General features: G+C 41.4%; 2 protein-coding genes across 2 annotated transcripts; both read right to left on the minus strand.

The window, feature by feature from the left end:
• Positions 1-401: 401 nt before the first annotated feature.
• srp68 (signal recognition particle 68) lies at positions 402-14540 on the minus strand. Its single transcript, XM_085277316.1, has 16 exons — positions 14373-14540; positions 13898-13964; positions 13437-13550; positions 13047-13242; positions 12064-12146; positions 11829-11938; positions 11626-11705; positions 11342-11482; positions 5774-5872; positions 5548-5612; positions 4907-5060; positions 4662-4756; positions 4313-4442; positions 3856-3931; positions 3721-3770; positions 402-2973 (listed from the first exon to the last, which is right to left on the minus strand). The coding sequence occupies exons 1-16, from the start codon at positions 14458-14460 to the stop codon at positions 2746-2748; spliced, it is 1776 nt and encodes a 591-aa protein (XP_085133442.1). The 5' UTR covers positions 14461-14540; the 3' UTR covers positions 402-2745.
• A 134-nt stretch (positions 14541-14674) lies between these two features.
• polg2 (polymerase (DNA directed), gamma 2, accessory subunit) lies at positions 14675-18993 on the minus strand. Its single transcript, XM_085277317.1, has 8 exons — positions 17888-18993; positions 17239-17344; positions 16907-17012; positions 16566-16751; positions 16128-16265; positions 15942-16022; positions 15685-15785; positions 14675-15591 (listed from the first exon to the last, which is right to left on the minus strand). Exons 1-8 carry the CDS (start codon positions 18363-18365, stop codon positions 15426-15428), a joined length of 1362 nt encoding a protein of 453 aa, XP_085133443.1. The 5' UTR covers positions 18366-18993; the 3' UTR covers positions 14675-15425.
• Positions 18994-19609: the final 616 nt, after the last annotated feature.

Genomic DNA, 19609 nt, shown 5'->3' on the forward strand with positions numbered 1-19609 from the left:
TACACATTTCTGAAATACCACAGTAACATGTAGCATGTGTAGGTTGGGGGGGACTTTTTACCACGGAATATTCTTGGTTAGAAGATGGGGAGACCCCCCCACCCCAAAAAAACCCAAAACCCACTAACGTCAGATCGAGGTTAATAAACACACCTATATCATTATTCTCACTTTTCAGTGCACAAACAAAGTAAAGCTAAACATTCACACCCTGCTCAGGCATCCAATGCACTCCCACACCCTAACACAGGAGCAACTGAACACACACACACACACACCTCCATGCCTACTGTCCTCAGAACACGTCAGTTTAACAGCAGTTCTTTAGCAATCAAACTATGCCCGATCAAAATAAATACTGCCAAAAAGAAAAATGTGAATGAAGAATGACAAAAACAGCATTTGGTGCAAATATACTTTAATTACCAGGCTGGAAACTACATGAAATCATACGATCCCCTCATTTCATTACTCTCGTCACACACACACAAACGTTTCCAGCATCTACAGATTATAGCTATTTTGTTTTCCAGGCTAATCGAGGTAAAGTGCTGGAACTGTTCCAGCCCATCCATCTTACTTAGCGTAAAAACACATGAGTAGGGAAGGGGGGGGTGAAGACAAAATTAAGCAACAAAAAAAAAAGAAAAAAAGAAAAAAAAAGTTAAACATGTTAGTGAGACTGAAACTGTCCTTTCCTAGTGTTTCACCAAGTCTCACAGGCAAACCAGATCACATAAAGATCAGGGGTTTCAATACATCCCGACAAATATGTAAAACAGAAAATCCACAGACATGTCAAAGGTGATGAAAACATTTTTGTAGTCCTTCCCATGACAGACAGAGGTGTGGTGTTGGCAATGCGATGAATGAAAGGTTGCTAACAGCTCCTTCAGTGTCCTGATGTCTGCCACTGTCCTTTGTAGATAAATACACACCATTAAAAGCTTTACAGTAACAGATTACAGTCTCATGAGCTGAACCTGCCGTCAACAAGCAGGTACCATTTGAAAACATGTAGCAGAGGGACCTTTAAAGAGCTTTCTACTTCCAGCGAGACGACGCTATTGAAGCAGTTGGACCTTTGACAGGACGTCAAGTTTGAGGGCAAGAAAAATGCAACAAAGTACAAATAAACCAAGTAGCTAAAACTAAAGCAGGATAATACAACTGTCATGGAGGGAATCCCGCCATTATTATGACTGTAAATAAGCAGCCTCTTACTGCAGTGTGTGTTGTATGTGACTGCTTTAGTTCTAGCTGGTTAGTGGATCTAATGAACTGCCTGGTGAGTTTAGGCTCTAACTACCAAAGAAATAAAAACACTGGCCAATCCAGCTTCTTTTATTCAGAAAGGATCATTTCAAACTGTGACTCATAGCTTTGTCATTAGTCATGCTAGCCCTGTCCCAGTTTCCTGAATTCAGAGGCTGGGTTTCAAGAGGCTTTGGCGCAATGACATAGGACGACAGAGAAGAAAAAACAGAAAACCACAGACTGGAAAAATTTCTTCTTGCGATTATTAAAAGTACATCACGTCTGCAGATGAGGGACAGCCCTACACCTTTGACAGTGACAGCTTTGTTTGTTATGATGTGGTGCCCACCCACAGGGCACTTAGGAGGAACTGGATGTTGTACATGTTCGGATCCTCGCCGCTACTAAATCACAACCAAGTGGAACAACTAAAGGACTAAAGGTGTACTCACACTTGTCCTCGTGTGCCTGCACTCAGGCCTGAGTATGTTTCTGGAGGTTATGCTCTGAAGATTTTCTTCCAATTTTTCCTTAAACCCAAATTCAAACATCTCCTCTCCACTCAGAGACACGTGCTACAGTTCACGTTATAGAGTTTAAAGTTAAAGACAGGCACACTTACAGTGAAACCTTGTTCTTTATTTACCACTGATTTATTGGTTAATAACTGAGATGTTGAAGCAGCGTTTCAGCTACGGACCCATGGCCACCTGTTTTCTTCTAACAGTTACACACCGGTCAAAACAACTGAACACTGGGAGGAGCAGCTCAGTGCGAGTACTCTCTTAGGCACCTGAGCAAGCTGACATTTCTTGTCCCAACACAAGGTCTTGTGGCTGTACAGTGTTTATGAGGATTTTTATGCCGTCAAAGCAACAAGGGGCAAAGATTAAGAGGACAAACTTTAGTTTGTGATGACAGATGAAATCATACAGATGATTACAGTTTGGTCAGCTATAGGTCTTGTAATTAATGTTGAGGCTGATGAGATCAAAACATATCTTTTTGTTTTTAGAGGGCTAAGAAAAATGCAGAACAATCCATTTACAAAAGGAAAAAAAACACAATATGAAGGCGCATTTAAAACACAGGAGGGAAAAAATGTAATCTTTTACCGTGAGATTGACAGCTTGACTTCACTCATCAAAACCACGGCATATTAATGTCTTAAAAGTTGCCAACACCTCCATTGCTCAGTTTAAGGAGGGAGCCTGTATGCTGTGAAGCCATGCAGGCTGATACGATTACTGAAGCTGGATGTGGACTTGGGTCATAGTGCTACCATTTCATTAATCTTTCCGAGAAGACTATAATGACTCCGTCTTCCTCAGAACTGCCAACTCCAACCCCTCTGCACATAGGCACTAAAAATTAAACATAAAAGACAAACTGAAATGATTCTAACTAACAGCTGACCCAATTCTGGCTGGTTGCAGTAAACTCTGGGCCCTGTGGCTCTCACATGGAGGTTGAAGTGTGGGTTTAGGTTTAGCTGCCGAAGCCAAAAATGCCCTTGATGTAGCCAGTCAGACCGCCCTTGCCCTTCTGTTCCACCTTGTCATCCAGCGGTGGGAAGGCCACATGGTTAAGAGCAAGGTCAAAGAACAGAGGCTTGCAGGGGATTGGCTGGAAGTCGGGTGGGAACTGGACCAGACTGGGCTGTTTTCCGACGAGACTGGGGTCAAAGCGGAAGGTCTCCAGGTGGTCACAGAGGGGCTGCGTGCAAAAGAAGTGAGGAGATGAGAGCACTGGAATCATAGGGAACAGAAAGTTCAGCTAAATGAAGAAATAAAATAAAAAAGCAGCAGAAAATGGAGTGATGACAACCTCATCAAACTGCATTTCTTGTCATAAATGTTAAAATGGCAGATCACATCAAGCATGGACACAAATTAAAATGATGAGATTAGCATATGTGCAAATAATCCCTTGCTGCTCCAAACACTCATTTTCCAAAAAGAGGATATCCCTAATCTCAGCTCTGTCTGTTAGAGCACAAGCCCCGCCCTTTGTTCTTCAAATATTGTGTCTGTGATGGGCAACCAATCAGAAGAAAGCTGGCCTGACACGAGAGGAGCAGAAATTGCTTGCGTTAGGCCAAGGCCAGCATGACAGATAAGATTTCGAACTTTGACTCATGCAACTAAAGCTACTGCAGTGCAGACTGTGACAGATCCACTCAAACTTATTCCAGTTATTGAAATTCCTAAAAATTAAGTTTTATCACAAAAATAGATAAACGTTAAATGACATCATCAAAACCACTTTTCAAGTTTTTATGTTGCAGTTTGTTAGACGCAAATATACAAATTAAGCTTCACCTCGGCTCTTCAGGAGTAATATGACCGATAAGTAATTAATCCACAGAGCTCGTTTATTTTATTCGTACAGACACAAACGTGCAAGAACCATGTGTCTGTGTACGGCTGTAGTGTTGAGCAGCCTGAGGCTTCCTCCTCTCACCGTGTTGTCTTTCACCAGCTGCTGAGGAACTTCAACTATCTCGTCGGTGTCTGAAACACAAACACATCTCTTCAGGACTGTACAACAGAGAAGACGACTGCTGGTTTAACTGTTTAACAACTTCGAGGCTCGCACCTAAAATGGCAGCAGCTTGAAGTGAGTATTTTTCAGCGTTGACCTCAGCAATGAGCTCCTGGACATCGGGGAGATCCTGCAGAAATTCATGATGAATGTAAATTAACATAGCGCAGTGATATTTTTGTTAAACTTTGATGTACCGTGTGTTCGGGTCTCATTGCATTTCCCTAACAAACAACATGGTTTGCTGCACAGTTACTTATACTAACTAAAAATCTAGCAATTTATTAGTGTTACTTAGAACAGATTAGCAGGTATCTGCATCTTTGTGATCCATAAAGCTTTTTACCATAAAGCTTTTTAATAACATCTATTTGTCTAAATATAATGTGTTGTAAATAACTAAAAATGGCAACCTAGATAAAGATGAGGCTTTGAAAAGAGGCCTCCACAATGAGTAACGCCATGACTCATGTTTGAGGTGTGTGTGTGTTTGCTTGCATGTTAAACCAACCTTGAGGCTGTTGTTGAGGCTCTTGGCCTTAGATTGGACTTCCTTGGCATATTTCAGCACCCTTTCATACAACACCAGAGCCTCACTCCACTTCTTCACTAACACATAAGACTGGGCTATAAAGAAACACCTGCAGGAGGCCAAAGAAAGCAGCTCATTAACAACATGTGGGTTTATGAACTGCAGAAGCTTTCATGGAAATGTGAAATGGAACAAAGCTTAGAGATACTTTTCACATTAGAACGCAGGTGTATTTGCGATTGTAAATACGACACTTGTTGCACTGTTTGAATTTCAGCTGCATTGTTTGATGCAGAACATGTTGAAAACCAGGCACAAAAACACTGACCTGTAGGCCTTGTAGACCAGGGTCTTCAGGGACACCTCCTTTTGGAAGGCGTGGTCATCCTCCAGACCCTGCAGGGTGGAGAGCTCTGCCAGACTCTGGATAGTTGGAGGAGGTGGTGGTGGGGGAAAAAAACAAAACAAAAACAAAAAACAAAACAAAAACACAAGATGCACATCATGTAACTATGGTAACACAAACATCAGGCTGTACACCTTAGAGACAGAACTTGATAACAGGACATTCACCTGCAGGATGATGTCATACAGGCGGATGAGATCCTGTGGACGGGGCCCCCTCTTGTTCTCGTCGGCCTCGGGCTCCTTCAGTTTGGCCTGCAGAGTATGAGCCATGCTCTCATTCCTCTTCACCAGTGTACACAGCTTAATGTAGGTCAGGTAGCTGGGAGAGAAGAGCAGCAGTGATTATTCACTTACGGCGTGCGATCCCTTTAAACTCATCAGGTCTGTAAACCTCGGCTGAATCAACTGCAGACATCGTCAGGAACCATTAACATGCCTCACAGGCGCTCTGCAAGTTGAACCAGACTCACCCGACACGTGTTCAGCCTAATGATGCCCCGACCTGACAGGTTTATACATGTCTGTCTATCAAAAGATGTTAGAAGTTGCTAGTAATGTTTCCAAACAGCCAAATGTTCTCCGATTTCATCCTCCCAAAAGTGAGCATGTGTTTGTAATTTCACAATAAACTGAAGATCTGTGTGTTACAGTGTTGTCTGCATGAAGAGACGAGGAGGGGAATGATCAAAGTGTTATTGACTTACTGAGATAAGTGGTAAAGCATTTAGCTGCAGCTCTAATCCTATGACTGACTAACTTAACAGAACCAGGAGTAAAATCGAAGTACATTTTTCTTCCTTTTTTACCTGTGCAGGTACTGCAGGTTGGACACCTTCCCAGTGTCACCATCAGAGCTCCTCTCTCGCTGTTTCTACAGTGATAAAAAAAATTGATAGATTTACAAAAAGGAAAAAAAAAAAAAGCTCTTTAGTTGAACCTTCTAGTATTCCCAGTTTCAGGTATTTACAAGCTACATCTTCACCACCTCTCATTCTTGTCAACATCACAGCTTTTCATCCTGCTGAATCTTACCGCCTCAGTCTTGAGCTCCTCTTTCACTGCCTGGATGGTGTCTCTGCACTCGGCCAGCAGGGTCTCATACAGATGTTCTTTGGTTTCCTCATTAGCTGCCTGAATGACACAAACAGATCCAAAGATGAGGATAAAGGAAAAAAAATAAATGTAGAACTTACTGAACAGTAGAGAAGGAGGGAGACGGGCGTGTTTCACATTCTAAGCAGAGAAACGTCTCAGATCGTACCAGCACGGTCTTTACATTTTTTCATCATAGATTTAATGCAACTAAACGTCTAAGTTGGCAACAATGAGGAAAACCCAGGGGGTGAAGCCTATGTGTGAGGATGGCACATGCTGAAGATGAGATGATGTACAATAGAGGACTCTGGAAAGTAAAAACAGAGTACCTATCAAAAATGCAGGTTCAGCAGTAACACGACACACTGAACGCACTGAAGCAGTTTTTCAGCCTCCAGTTTGGCTTCCATGTATCTCCTTACTTCGATTCAGCTCTCTGTACAGGTCAGCTAGGAACATACTTTAACACTTTCAGTTGCTTTTCTTCTGCTTTCTTGTAGCTACAAAGACTGCTTTCAGCTAAAAGAACACTCAATACTCTGAGGCCATCCTAGGCACACACAGGCAGAGCGGAGAAGGGGAGGAAGCAGTCGCGCCTCTTAACATGCAGACTGAAAGTGGAGATGTTCACAAATCCTTTTTATGCTTTTTGTAGAATAACTTCCAAGCAGATTTACGCAGCGATAGCAGCCATTTAACCAGACTGATGAGATTTGGCTGAAACTTGATCAGATCATAAAAGGTTTCTACCAGATTGTGCAGACGTATCTCATTTAAAACGCGATCAAGCAAACATTTGATGCATGTAACAGTTTTAGTACTTTGATACAAAGAGCAACAGTTAAAGCAGGAATGCGACTGACAAACTCGGGGAGAGACGCAGGTATGTGGCCCGGCAGGCTGCTGATGCATTCCTGCACATAACTCATCAGCAGTTAAGACACTGTATAGTTTCAGGGTTCAGGTCTTTAAGAATGACACGATTGTTCATCATCTAAGCCGTCTTTCATCACCACACTAATACAACAGGCCTGTGTTAAACTGAGATAGTCTCAGAAAGATGCAGGATGGGTTTTACTAACACTGGAAAAAAGCAAAGTGAGAGCAATAAAACAATTACAGAAGGACTGATCACTCATAAAAATATCAGTTTTAAGTATTTAAAAGATTTTGTGGATTACATTACTGTGTCTCTGTTGTTGTGAAAAGTTGAGAAAACACAGTAGAGGAATGTTACAAAACAATTCCTTGTGGTGGAAAACCTGATAACAGATTGTTCACAAGCCTTCTCTCTCCCACCCAGAAAGGTGATGCTGCTACGCGTTTCACACTTGTGCCAACACCCTAATAAGGCCTAGAACAGCCAGTTCTACCTGTTGAGCATTCTGTGCTGTTCGGCAGGAGGGCTGGATGGATACACTGGTTAGAGGAGGAAACAGCCCTTCAACTAGGGTTGACATTTGGCCCTACAGTGTCTCCTGTCCCCTGAGGCCACAAGCAGAAGAACAGGTGCACATTGTGAAGCTAAAGGTGCTAGAGCTGTGACACAATATAATGTGCATACTATGCAAAAATCCTTTAATTGTGACCAATAAGAAAAGCCAAATGTGATAAAAACTGCCAGCGCTGCAGTTCTTCTCCACACAGTCACTCACAGCCACCTTTAACCGCCTTTTATGCGACAGTCAGACCTAAAATGCTCCATCTGAAACTAAAATGAGCTGCTGGGTGTAGCCCTGCATTCATGTGCGAGGTGAAATGCGTAGAATGCAGTTGTGCGATGAGAGCAGCTGCATGCCTGAGACCTGAGTGGCAATGGGTGTGACAGGTGTGTCTGCAGGGTGTGCTGAGTACTCGGGCACAAAACAGAAGTAATGAGCTGTGGCGACAGCGAGGGGACATGTGATACTATCAAGAACAGAGTGCCACCTACTGAGATTTTATGGAACTGCACTGAGTGCTCTCAGGGTTGTTTTATGGTTTTATTAAACCGTTTTAATGCTTGACCAGTACCCGACAGCCTCCAGCAGGATGAAAGATTATTTAGTTAAGAAGAGACTTTTATGCTTTTACTTATTTCCTCTCATATATTCACTTTTACTTAGAGCTGGGCGATAGAACGATAACGATATGTATCGCGATATAACTTTTACTCGATAGAGAAATTAAGCTATCGCGATAGACCTCGCCGCTCTTGTCCTCTTAAGAAAAAAGAAAAAAAAAAAAAGGTCAGCCGATCCAAATTCAGTAGCGCAGAACTGAACCAATCACAGCCGCAGCGTCACGTTGCGTGACTTGCTACGTACAGCACAAGTGCCAAGCCGCACGTGTGTTTGTTTGGGAAGCAGCCAGCGCATAATGGAGGAAATGAGTGTGCCGACTAGAAAAATCAACCGAGCGTGACCGAAGAGAAAACCGATGATGGTTCCAATGCCGGAGAGATTGTCGAACGGAAGAGCCATAGAAGTTCCGTAGTGTGAAGGTATTTCGGCTATTTCAAGTCTGACAAAAAACAGAGTAGCATGCACTGTAAATTGTGCCGAAAGCAAGTCTGGAAATACAATAAACTGGTGCATGCGTCACACTGTGCGCCACGTTATTGTTTCGGTGAAATGAATTTCTACAATACTGTTACTGTTCATTCTACTCTCTGCAGTGTTTAAATGCTTACATATACACACAGTTACTGTCCCTCCACACATACGACTCGGTTCTGCTTCTATGCCCCAGCTTTGTTTACTTTTTCCCACCGAGGCTTCTAGACTTCTGATTGGCCAACATTTCTGCACGGTTAGGAATCTAGCGCCACCTGCTGCTTTGGCATGTTCATAGCAGCGTTTTCCTTCATTTCTGCCTTTATGTGTGGACGGGATTATTTTTTAAAACGAAAACGGAAAATCTCCGTTTTCAAAAATACCCGTGTACGTGTGGACGTAGCCTCAGTCTCTGACTGGAAGCGCCAATTCGTCATTCGGCTTTTGTCAGACTAAAGTAACTGTTAAAACTGTTTGAAAAGCTAAGCTATACAACAAGGAGAGATTGAGAATTTCCTTTTAGTTCTCAGTTTATTTGATATTGACAAAAGTTAGTCAGTTTTGTCTGTTCTTCTGTAAAACAAACTAAGATTTATTTTTAGAATTAATATTTTGACAATTTAGTCTGTTTCATTTGTTCTATTTTGAAACTTAAACGCTTTAGCGGCTGCCTTTTGTGTAGTTTGCAATATTTGCCTTTATCTATCTGAAAAAGTCTCATGTTCCTTAAGTACATCTACCCTGTTGAACTTATTATGGGAAATAAATATTTAAAAACAAGCTGCTGATTATTTCACATTTTACTTGTGAGCAACGGCACATTTAAATCTTACAAATATAGTTATTTGGCTTATATCGTGATAGATATCGTTATCGCCTGAAATGAAAAAAACATATCGTGATATGAAAAAATCTCATATCGCCCAGCTCTACTTTTACTGTACCGGACAGTCACTGAAAACATGCAAAGGTTTTGGATATCGAGCTCATCTATATCAGGGATGTCAAACTCATTTTACATTGTGATCTGTTTACATACTTTGATCTTAAGCGAGGCGGACAAGTGAAACTCCCCTTGCTGTCATTGTAAACAAGTGGAACTACACATTTAATCAATGAGACATCTTAATAAAAGAAAAAGTGTTTTCAGTACATGATAAAGAAATGCCGCTGTAGTAAATTAAAGAATCTGTCAGCACGACTCTTTAGGCTTAAATTACAGAAAATTAATATGTAAAATTACAAAAAGTTATAAAACAAAGTGTTAATTCACAGAAATTTTAATTTTACTCTGAATTCACTGAAAAAGAACCATAGTTTCTTTTATTTCTCTTAGATAGTGAAAGTAGTCATTTAATTGCTTTAACTATCACTTAATTGTGTTGTTTTAGTATGAATGGTCACATACGAGGTCTTAAACAGATGGAAAAGCTGCCAAACTTATGAAAATATAGTTAAAACACTTAAGACATTTTCCAAGTCAGTCCAACAGGTAAGACTGGAGTGTCTGTACCCAGGAATTATGTTTGTCACTACCTGATCTATATGCAATTAATCCTTATAAGCTTAAAACTCAAATCAAGGCCCAATTTAAGAATGAAAATATAGAAGTGGGCCTGAATTTGGAAGCGAAAACAAAAATAACAGGCTCGCCTTCTAAGGATATAAAAGGCATGTGGCAGCGGAGAATAAGAAACAAGGTTGAATTCATTACATTAAAACATTGGCATTTATAAGCAGTCTAAATGGGTCATATGAGCACACAGAATCAGTGTTGTGATACATACTGGGTAGTCTCTGATAGTAGCTCTGCATGAGGCAGTCAGGAAACATAAGGAGGGGTAGGGCTGCTCGATTATGGCAAAAATGATAATCACGATTATTTTCACTGAAATTGAGATCTCGATTATTTGACGATATTTATTTAACAATAACAATGTGTTGAATAATGACTTTAAAGATTGTCAAAAATAATATAAAATAGTGTGCAAATACTGATAACAGTGCAAATGTTTGCAATATAAAAAATAAATGAAAAATGTAAACATCTATGTTTAGTGAACTTTGCAGTGTTGCTCTGTGGTGCAGCTACGACACTGTAGCAAAGTTTACACACTATGTCTACTTGATCCACGTCTGACTCCACGAACCCATAATATTTCCACACCACTGAAGTTTTTTTTTACCTCTCTTTTCAACCAACGGCAGTCACTCTCCTCTCCAAATAACTTCTGCTTAGCTTTCCGAGCTTCCCTCGGGTCCTCTTAATCAGCGGTCTCCAACCCCCGGGCCTCGGACCGGTACCGGTCCGTGAGTCGTTTGGTACCGGGCCGCGAGAGTTGAGGCTCAGGTGTGAAATGTATAGTTTTCAGGGTTTTTATCGGTTTTCAGCGTTATTTTGTTATCGTTTTTATCATATACTCGGTTTTCCTGGGTCTTTTCACGTGTGTTATGAATAAGCCTTTTTTTCGGTACCGGTACTAGTTTTATTTTGTTGTATTTATCCGTGACACCTTAAAGGCCGGTCCATAAAAACATTGTCGGGCATAAACCGGTCCGTGGCGCAAAAAAGGGTTGGAGACCGCTGCTCTTAATTGTTGTGACACGTGTTCGAAATGCAGAGAGGTGCGCTTGATTTGCCACACGGAGAGTAAAGCACGAGGGAGGGGCTAATAATCGGCTCAGTCATTTTTAATGATTGTTGAAAGCCCAGATCGTAATCGTGATTAAAATTCGATTAAGTGAGCAGCCCTAGGGAGGGGTAATGACCAGTGATGAACACGATTATATTTGTACTACAGAAGGAATCTATTCACTTATTGTCTTTGAGTCAATGTCTCTGCAGTTGTTTCCATTGTTTGCAGCCCAAGAGACATAGAAAGGACAACCAACATTAGGAGGTGCAACAACATGCGTTTCCCACTGAGTTTGTTTATATGCTTAAAAAAGAAGGAATGTGTGAGAGGCTGACCTGAGCGATGGCGGCCTCGTTGTCTGCCAGACCCAACAGGAAGACGCGAGCCTTGTCAATCTTCACAGGCACCGTGCGTCCTCGCCACTCCACTTCACTCATAGTGGCCGCCTGCTTGGTTCGCGCCTGAGTAATCAGTGCCTTGAGGGAAACAAAACAAACCCTTCTGGATGTAGTACACGATTACACAGCTGTGTAATATTCTTGTTTGGTATGTGCTCCCCCCAGCAGTTTAATCATGAATTACAGACTGATTAACAAAAGTTTTACCCCTTCGTGTTTACCTCTAGTTTCTCAGCCATCATGCCACCTCCTCCACCAGTCAGCCTCATCTGCATCAGGTCATTGATGGCATTCTGATCACCTAAAATCAAATACAACCAGGGAGTGAGTGTGTGTTTGTCAGTGTGCAGAGGAAGGACTGAACTCAGGATCGGTGTTGTGCATCAACAATGACACTGAGAAGAACGACTACAGCAATGCTGACCAATATTGTAAGCGCAGTAGCGAATGTTGGGCGATATCTCGTCTACACGCTGGCGGTACAGAACTGCCAGGTCCTCAGTGAAGGCACTGGCCAGCTTCTCATAAATGGTCCTGACAAGACAAAAGTATTTATCAGTGGTTTAAAAAAAGTGAAAGAAAAACAAACAAGAAAACCTCCCATTATTAAAAGAAGAATTAAAAAACAAAAAACAGAGTGCAGTAATGTTAACGCTCACTTGCACTTGTTGAAAGCCTCCATGGCTTGTTTCCACTCCTGCAGCTCAAATTCCACCATTCCAGTCAGGTATGCAGTGTAGGCCTGAAATAACACCACAACACATGATGAGGAGCTCCTCTGTTCATTCCCTCACCACACTTCATCAACAGTAAAGGTGGGAATCACCAAGACTCTCCATGATATTATCACATTATTTCACTCATGATATATTATTGTGATTTAACATTTTTGTGATATCTGCAGTAGCAAGTACTACAATTTATCATCTTCTTTCAACTCCAAATTATGTCTCCAAAGTTAGTTAAACTCATTTTTTTTCTTTTGTTGCAAAATAAGTACACAACACTGTCACTAAAGTTTGCTGTAGAAGTTGCCATAAGACAGAATCAGTCTGCTTTGAAACTGATATCAGTCTGCGATGGAACAGGGTCAAGTTGGCAGTTACATACATGGAAATCTGTTGTCTACGCAGACAGAAATGACCCTCTTTTCTACAAGAATATAGCCAGAATACAATCAGCTGGCAGCCAGTTTAGTTGAGTCCCCTCAAGTTGTGCTCACTGACACAGAGTCATTCAGACCGCTGACAATCTGTCTGCATTTATAGATTAGAGAAAGCAACTATTCACAATCCTCTGCCAATTTCCCTGAATAACTGCAGTCAATCCAAAGGCACACTGCAACTGTTTGCAGAAAGGCTGCCTCCTCCAACCTTTCAGCCCTCTTGTTCAAAGTATTCCAAAAGTATTTTATTGATTAAAATATCAATATTTGGTGTCCCTGTGTAGATAAAATATCGTCATGAAATATTCTGCACTGTTTTTCTAATTAACAGTGTTTGAAGTTCTCAAATCTTACAGTTGAAAGACAACAAATCGAAAAGTTAAAGTTATTCATCTCTGAGGCTGGGACCTCGCTGCACATCCACTTGTTATTCCACACACCTACACGGGTCAGTTAAGATGAATTTGACCTGTGTACCTGTGCCTCCAGTTTAGTTTTGGCGTCCACACGGGGGCTTTCGCAGAGCTTCTCCAGCTTCTCACTGTGCTTTGCAGCCTTACGTAGTCGTGACAGCAGGTGGAAGCGCTTACGTGGCTCTGTATTGGCCTCCTGCTTCAACTGCATGGCGTAGCTCCATGCACGCTCTGCTTCCATCAAAACCAGCAGAAGATACCTGAAAAAAGGTGGCATAGCTGTATAAACAGTTTGTTTTTTTATGTGAAAGCATCAAGCCGCTGAACTGTTCCACATCAAAGCAAAGTGATCTGTTTAAGTGTTTCAAACTGGAATTTCCTTAATGTAAAGGTTCCCAAACCAGCAGCCAGTTAACTACACGTGAATGACCAGTTAAAATTATCTAAGTCTAACCTGTTATCAGAAAGCATTTCCACAGTGACTTTCTTCCCAACAAACTTGTGTCGGTTTCCCATCTTGAAGCCAAGAGTCTTGCGGAGGCGCCGTAGCCTGCGGGAACAGTAGCCCCTGGAAACAGACAAGGATTTTTTTAATTCTACATTACAATAAATGAAATACAACATAGACAAAAAAAGTCACCACGAAACTTAATATGCAGGAAGATCAAAGAACATAAATTATCTATCACTATATCTTAAACTCCGCAAATATGAAAATGTGGCGAAGATAGGTGGACATCAAAAGCTTTGAGTTTAACTTTAATCCACACCTGTTCCATTTAACTGCATTAAACCATAAATCTGAGCCCAGCATTGTGAACAGAAGTCTCATGTCAGTGTCTTTACATTGGGTGGGAAAACTGCTGCACCACACACAAATCTCCACCCTGTAATGTATGACCTGAGCCAGCTCACCTGTATCTCTGGTAGTCTCCATGCCTGAGGCCGTGCTGCTGCTGGGATTCTTTGATGATTTGCAAGACTGAGATTAAACTTTAAGGTACAAACCTTATGTAACCATCACACACGTTACTCTGAGGGGCAGTTAACCATTTATTTTCAAGCATGAACGTTTCAGTTTTGATAGCAGTTATTGTATGCAAGCACCAAGACAGGCTGTTTTAACTATTGTAACCGCTAATGAAACTCAAAGATGACATCACATAATAGCTAGCAATCTTAAAATATGTCCTCAGACCCCCAAAATAAATTGTGAATACATAAAAATCCCCATTTACCACTGACAGCCTGCTTCAGTATGACACGTAGCCTAATAACCGCTAGCTTATCTTCCAACTGAGTTAGCTAAAAGCTAACGTTAGCTTAAGAGCGTGAAACATGCTCGCAGAGGGAAAACGTCAAAGAGCACGTGTCGTGTTCTTAAGGATACTTTCCAGTCCGAGTCCTCCATCCGGTAAGTTTTCTTTATTTTCTTCCATTAGGGAAACTTTAGCGTCGTTTTGCTTGTCTGCGGCCATCTCTACACGCTAACAGCTAAGCGGCACACATACACACATGCCCAGTCAGAGGTGCAGCCAGGGACCAATGAGTGCGCAGGGAGGGGCAAAGGGGCAAACTTCGCGAGACTTTGCTGATGTGCCTCATGATTCAGTCGATTCATACGCCCCACCGCCCCCGGAACAACAAATAAACAAAAACAATCTAAATAAATTAAAAATAAAAAAACTTTTATTCTTCTTATTATCATTATCAATACAGCTACTGCTATTAATTATAATTAGAATAAATTATATCATCATAAAATTAAACCACCCCTCTTTGCCTTTAGCTTCCTCCCACAGAGCAAGTAACATTAATAATATTCAGAGGTTATAAAGGGATAGTCACCAATGTACTGACCAATTTATTTGTGTTTTATTATAGCAGTTTCAGTCCTCTGTACCTGTGTGGTATCATGCTGTATTTTAACTTTATATTTGAACTAAACTACAGTTTACTAATACGGTAAGACTATTTTCTTAACTGCTTGTTCCATTATTGTGAACAGTCTTTGAACCTTCAGGAAACAAGAATCAAAATTGCCATCAACAACCAGAAAAAACAATACAATATAAATATTAAAGAGGGATTCCATATCTTTTAATAGAAATGTAGAGACAAATCCAAAAGCTTCCTCCTCCGTGACCACTATGTAGCCACCAATTACGCACAGATAAATAAACCTGATATAACCATGTCAGTGCCTTGAATGTACTGCGAAGAGACTGTAGGATCAGTAAGAGCTGAGTTAGCAAAGTTAAGAATACAAACTCTTGGGGTACATGTATACACACAGTGGGTTCATGTGCACCTCTATCCCAAAAAGTCTCTTATTTTTGGACCGCTCTGAGGAAATATGTTTCATAAGCATATCCCTGACCATAATTTTGTTTTTAAAAGGAATGCAAACTCAGGCAGGTGTTCGAAAAATCAGCAGGGGCATTCAGATGTTGTCAGCTGCAGAAATGTATCTGAATAGAAAGTTTTTGATCTCCGAGATGTGCATGGTCTCTTTGATGGTTGTGTCTCTGCTGCGGACCTGAAGAAGGCCACTTTCCAACGTGTTCTCACCGATGATGATGGTGAAAAGAACGCCCATCTCATCGTATCTGCATTACATCCACACAGAAACACACAGGCACGAGTTTAAAGAAAGGTAACGTAATTCAATTTGCATTATGTGCTGATTTAACGGCATTTACTTGGCATTCAGCTGCTCCATTGATGTTGGCAGAGTTTCAAGATATCCAGGCCACACAGAGATCTTTGCTTCCAGGAACTCCTGCAGAAGGCCTTCACAAATCTGAAGAAATATATTTAAAACACTTTTAATGCAATTTGATGCAAGTCCACAGAAGGAACACATTCAATCAGATCCTTTTAAGGTGAAAAATGTGTATTTGCACAGAAAAACTCCACAAAGAAGAAGCATGCAACATGTACTTCATGTTATCATTACCTGCCTCAGCTCCACAGTGGCTCCTCTACCAATATTTAAAGCCACTTTAATGGGAACCAACACTGGATGCAGCTTCAGCACCTGAAATCAACAGTGCAACAAATCTCATAAATAAAAGTCACGCCACAAATAGGAAACCCACTGACAGTTTTTCTGCACGTGCAGCGAGCTGTTAAGCACAATCACCTTTCTCTGGTGCAGCTTTTTCTTGCTCTCTTCTCTCTTCAGCTGCTGGAGTGAGTTGGACAGAAACGCCATCGCACCACGGTCCATGTTCGCGGTAACGGAGACGACATGAGGAATAGACCTTCGTCCATCTTGATGCTGAAAGAGGTCAGGTAAGAGAAATGACACTGCGTGTGATTAAACTGAAGAAAAGCAGCAACAGACGAGCAGCTGCCCGTGTTTCTTATGAGACCTGGTGGTTCTTCTTCCTAAAGCCGTTTAGTTCAACTGAGATTTCTGAAAGCCTCTATCAGCTGGGAGCTAAGGGAATTTTTGATATCAATTTGACTTCCTGTTTTAAGACATTGTCAGAGAACCAGAGCCTCTGCAATAGCAGCTTAGGAACATGACTGAATCTCGATCCCGACTTAAAGCACACTCTAAAAGAAGCAGACGGACCTGCAGTTTGGACCGGTCTCCTTTGTGTATGTGCAGCAGCTCGGCATCTCCTCGACTCCACAGTGTCTCCAGGACCTCCTGACCCCACGGGAAGTTGTAGATGATCCTCACACCGCGAGATGCCGCCTGTTCGAGCTCCTCCTGCTGGACTTCATTGCTGCTGAAGTCGGACGGGGAGAGGGCAAACTGGATAAACAGGACGAAACAAAGAGAAAAGCTGAGTTATTAATGTTTGTAGTTTATAAGGCTGGGAAAGTGTTCTTACAGGAAAATACATTTATGCACTGGTGCATCACACCGTTTTAAATTTGTCTGAGATGTTTCCCTCCTCAAAGACTCACTTTTCTCCACCACTTCAGCCTCTGTCGTGTCCAGTGGTCCAGCCACTGGGACGATGTGCGAGGAGAGCAAAACCACACTAGAGATGTTTGCGTGACCTCAGCTGAGCTGACAGAAAATAGAATATACAGTGTGTTAATATGACATACTTACCTCATAAGGTCTGAAAAAGGTTAATGTGAACTCATGAAATACTGTATTAATATTAAAAGTCTAGCTCAGATAAACAATATAAAGAAACAAAATCCCAGTGAAGTTTGTTTGAATTTTTATTTTTCATAAGTGTATCCACACAGACACTCACACAGGTAAGAAACAACAGACGAAGCCTCACCAACCAGAGCCTTCTGCAGGCTGGAAGCACAGACCCGTCTCAGCCAGACCAAACGGCAGCTTCCTGTTCACCAGCTCTAACGAGGGGACAAACTGCTCCAAGGCACCTGGAAACAAAACAACACGCGTGAACCATCAAGACTAATTTGAAAAAAATAATTATTTTTTAGTTTTACAACAATGTAAAAGACAGAGACATGTTAAACAGAAATGTTACTAGCTGAGTTTCTGAAGCTGATGAGCACTTTCACACAACACTGAAGTCCTGGCAGTATCCTTAACATGGTATTTCAGCTCTTGCCATCATCTTTCTTGCTTACTGAGTTTACTACAGTGTGAAAATAATATTCCAAGAACAGCTCGTTTCCATTCACCTTACTCAAACAAAAGTACCACAGTGTTGGCATCAAACTGGACAAACAAGTATCAAAAGTATTCATAAACCATTAAAAGAAATACATGGAAGATCATAAAAGCAATAACGTGAAACAGTTGGTATACACGGTGACTTTGCTTGTAGTTTATAAATCATCTGTGGTGTCATTACTTTACTGTGCATGTTTAATGCTAGCTCTCAGTATAGAAATAAAAACGTGTATGTTATGCTCTATTATCATCATTATTTATTACAGGTGTGTGAAGCAACTTACCTTGCAGTAAGTTTGTTCTCATACTTGGGGACCTCTGCAGGAGCATGTGCACCTCCTCAGCGAGCCGCCCCTTGCTTAGCTGCTTCTGCCCAAGTCTCTGTTTCAGCTGTTCACATTCAACAATCCTCAGCTGGCCCTGTCCACCTGTAGGTGCTTCCCTGCTGCTGCTGCTGCTCAGGGTGTTAATCCCAAAAACCTGAGCTCCGGACCTAGTCACTGAATGCCACCACTGGTCCAGCAGGTTTCTCCTGAGCTCCATGCCCAGAGGTCCATAGCTGCAGCACAGCCCGCGCTGAAACAGCTCCACGTTAGCGTGACCAGGAGAAACGAAGAACCTGTCCACGCAGAGCTGCAATAACGTAGTGACCTGGTCCACAGTCTCAGTCTGGGATGTGCTGCAGCGTCTCCAGCTGTGCCGCTTCAGCGTCACAGTGAATGCACTTCTAGACAGGATGTTTCTTACACACCGAGTAAACATGATGAAGAACCCGCTTCAGAGAAAGTTTCATTAGCAAACAACAAGCTTTAAATCCTGTAGATTTAAAATATTCGCTAAGTGTACGGTCCTAAGTGGCCGCATACCGCAGTGAAAAGATGAGTGCATACGGTGGTTTGAATAGTACATGTGAACTGGGCTCACTGTGTTAAATTCCCAATGAAAGCTAACTTTAGCGAACCTTGCTAAAAGCAGCGTCTACAAATACAGACGGCTGTCGGTGCATTTAAGAGTCGGACGGTTTCCCTGCTGTCACACATCTAATGTCCAATTAGCCGCTGCTCACACTTCACATCTCATGGGAGACACATATTTCAGCGTTAGCAACGTATCTGTTACATGTGGTGGGTGATCCGGAAATTAAATCCTTATATCCGGGTAAAGGAGACTTTCAAAATAAAATGGAAACATCTACATCCTTCACCGATTCAGTGATATGAGTGCTTTTCTGGCTCACAGATTAAACTTAATTCGGAAGTGAATGGAGGTGGTGATTGAGTCTGTATTCATTACTGTACAAAAACAAAAATAGCAGTTTAATTTAAATAGATTTTTTTAAAGTTCATTTATCTGATTATAGTGTACACTATGATTATAAAACTACAAAAAATGAAATTAAAAAAAGGGTACTTGTAAAAATTATAATATAGTTAATAGAAATGACTACACCTCTGATTTACCTTTAACCAATCCTTGACCTTTACTGTGAAATATTTAATATGTGTATTTCATTTGATTTCAGTTGAAAGTGCGTTGCATAGATGTCGCCAGGTGCTTGCTCATAGGGTGTCTTCTGAATATCTGAGGTTTCTCTGTATTATTTTGGGGTATTACCAGTTAAAATCATCAATTGCACCATAAAACTTTACTTTCCATAGACATTATTCTCTGCGATAATTAAATAATAATAATAATAATAATAATACACCCCCCCCAAAAAAAACAACAACAAACAAACAAAAAAGGCAGGTAGGGCCAGAATATTTTTGAAAGACTGCATCTCTCAGCTGGCTCGGGAACTCTTTGGTGTTCCCTAGAAAGAGCTGCAGGTTGGCAAAAGGTTTAAAGCTTTGCATTACGTGTTGTCCCAGTGACCCAGATAATCAACAGAAAAATGGATGGACACACGGGTGAAAATTGACAAAAAAACCCCAAAACAGCAGAACAGAGCTCTGCCAGCTTCCCTGTAACACCACTTAGAGGTATCAAAATCTACCCCCCCAACC

This window comes from Mchenga conophoros, linkage group LG6 (assembly GCF_057382185.1).
Source record: "Mchenga conophoros isolate Kocher_MC1m ecotype Shallow Benthic linkage group LG6, M_conophoros_male_GT1.1, whole genome shotgun sequence".
Lineage (NCBI taxonomy): Eukaryota > Metazoa > Chordata > Actinopteri > Cichliformes > Cichlidae > Mchenga > Mchenga conophoros.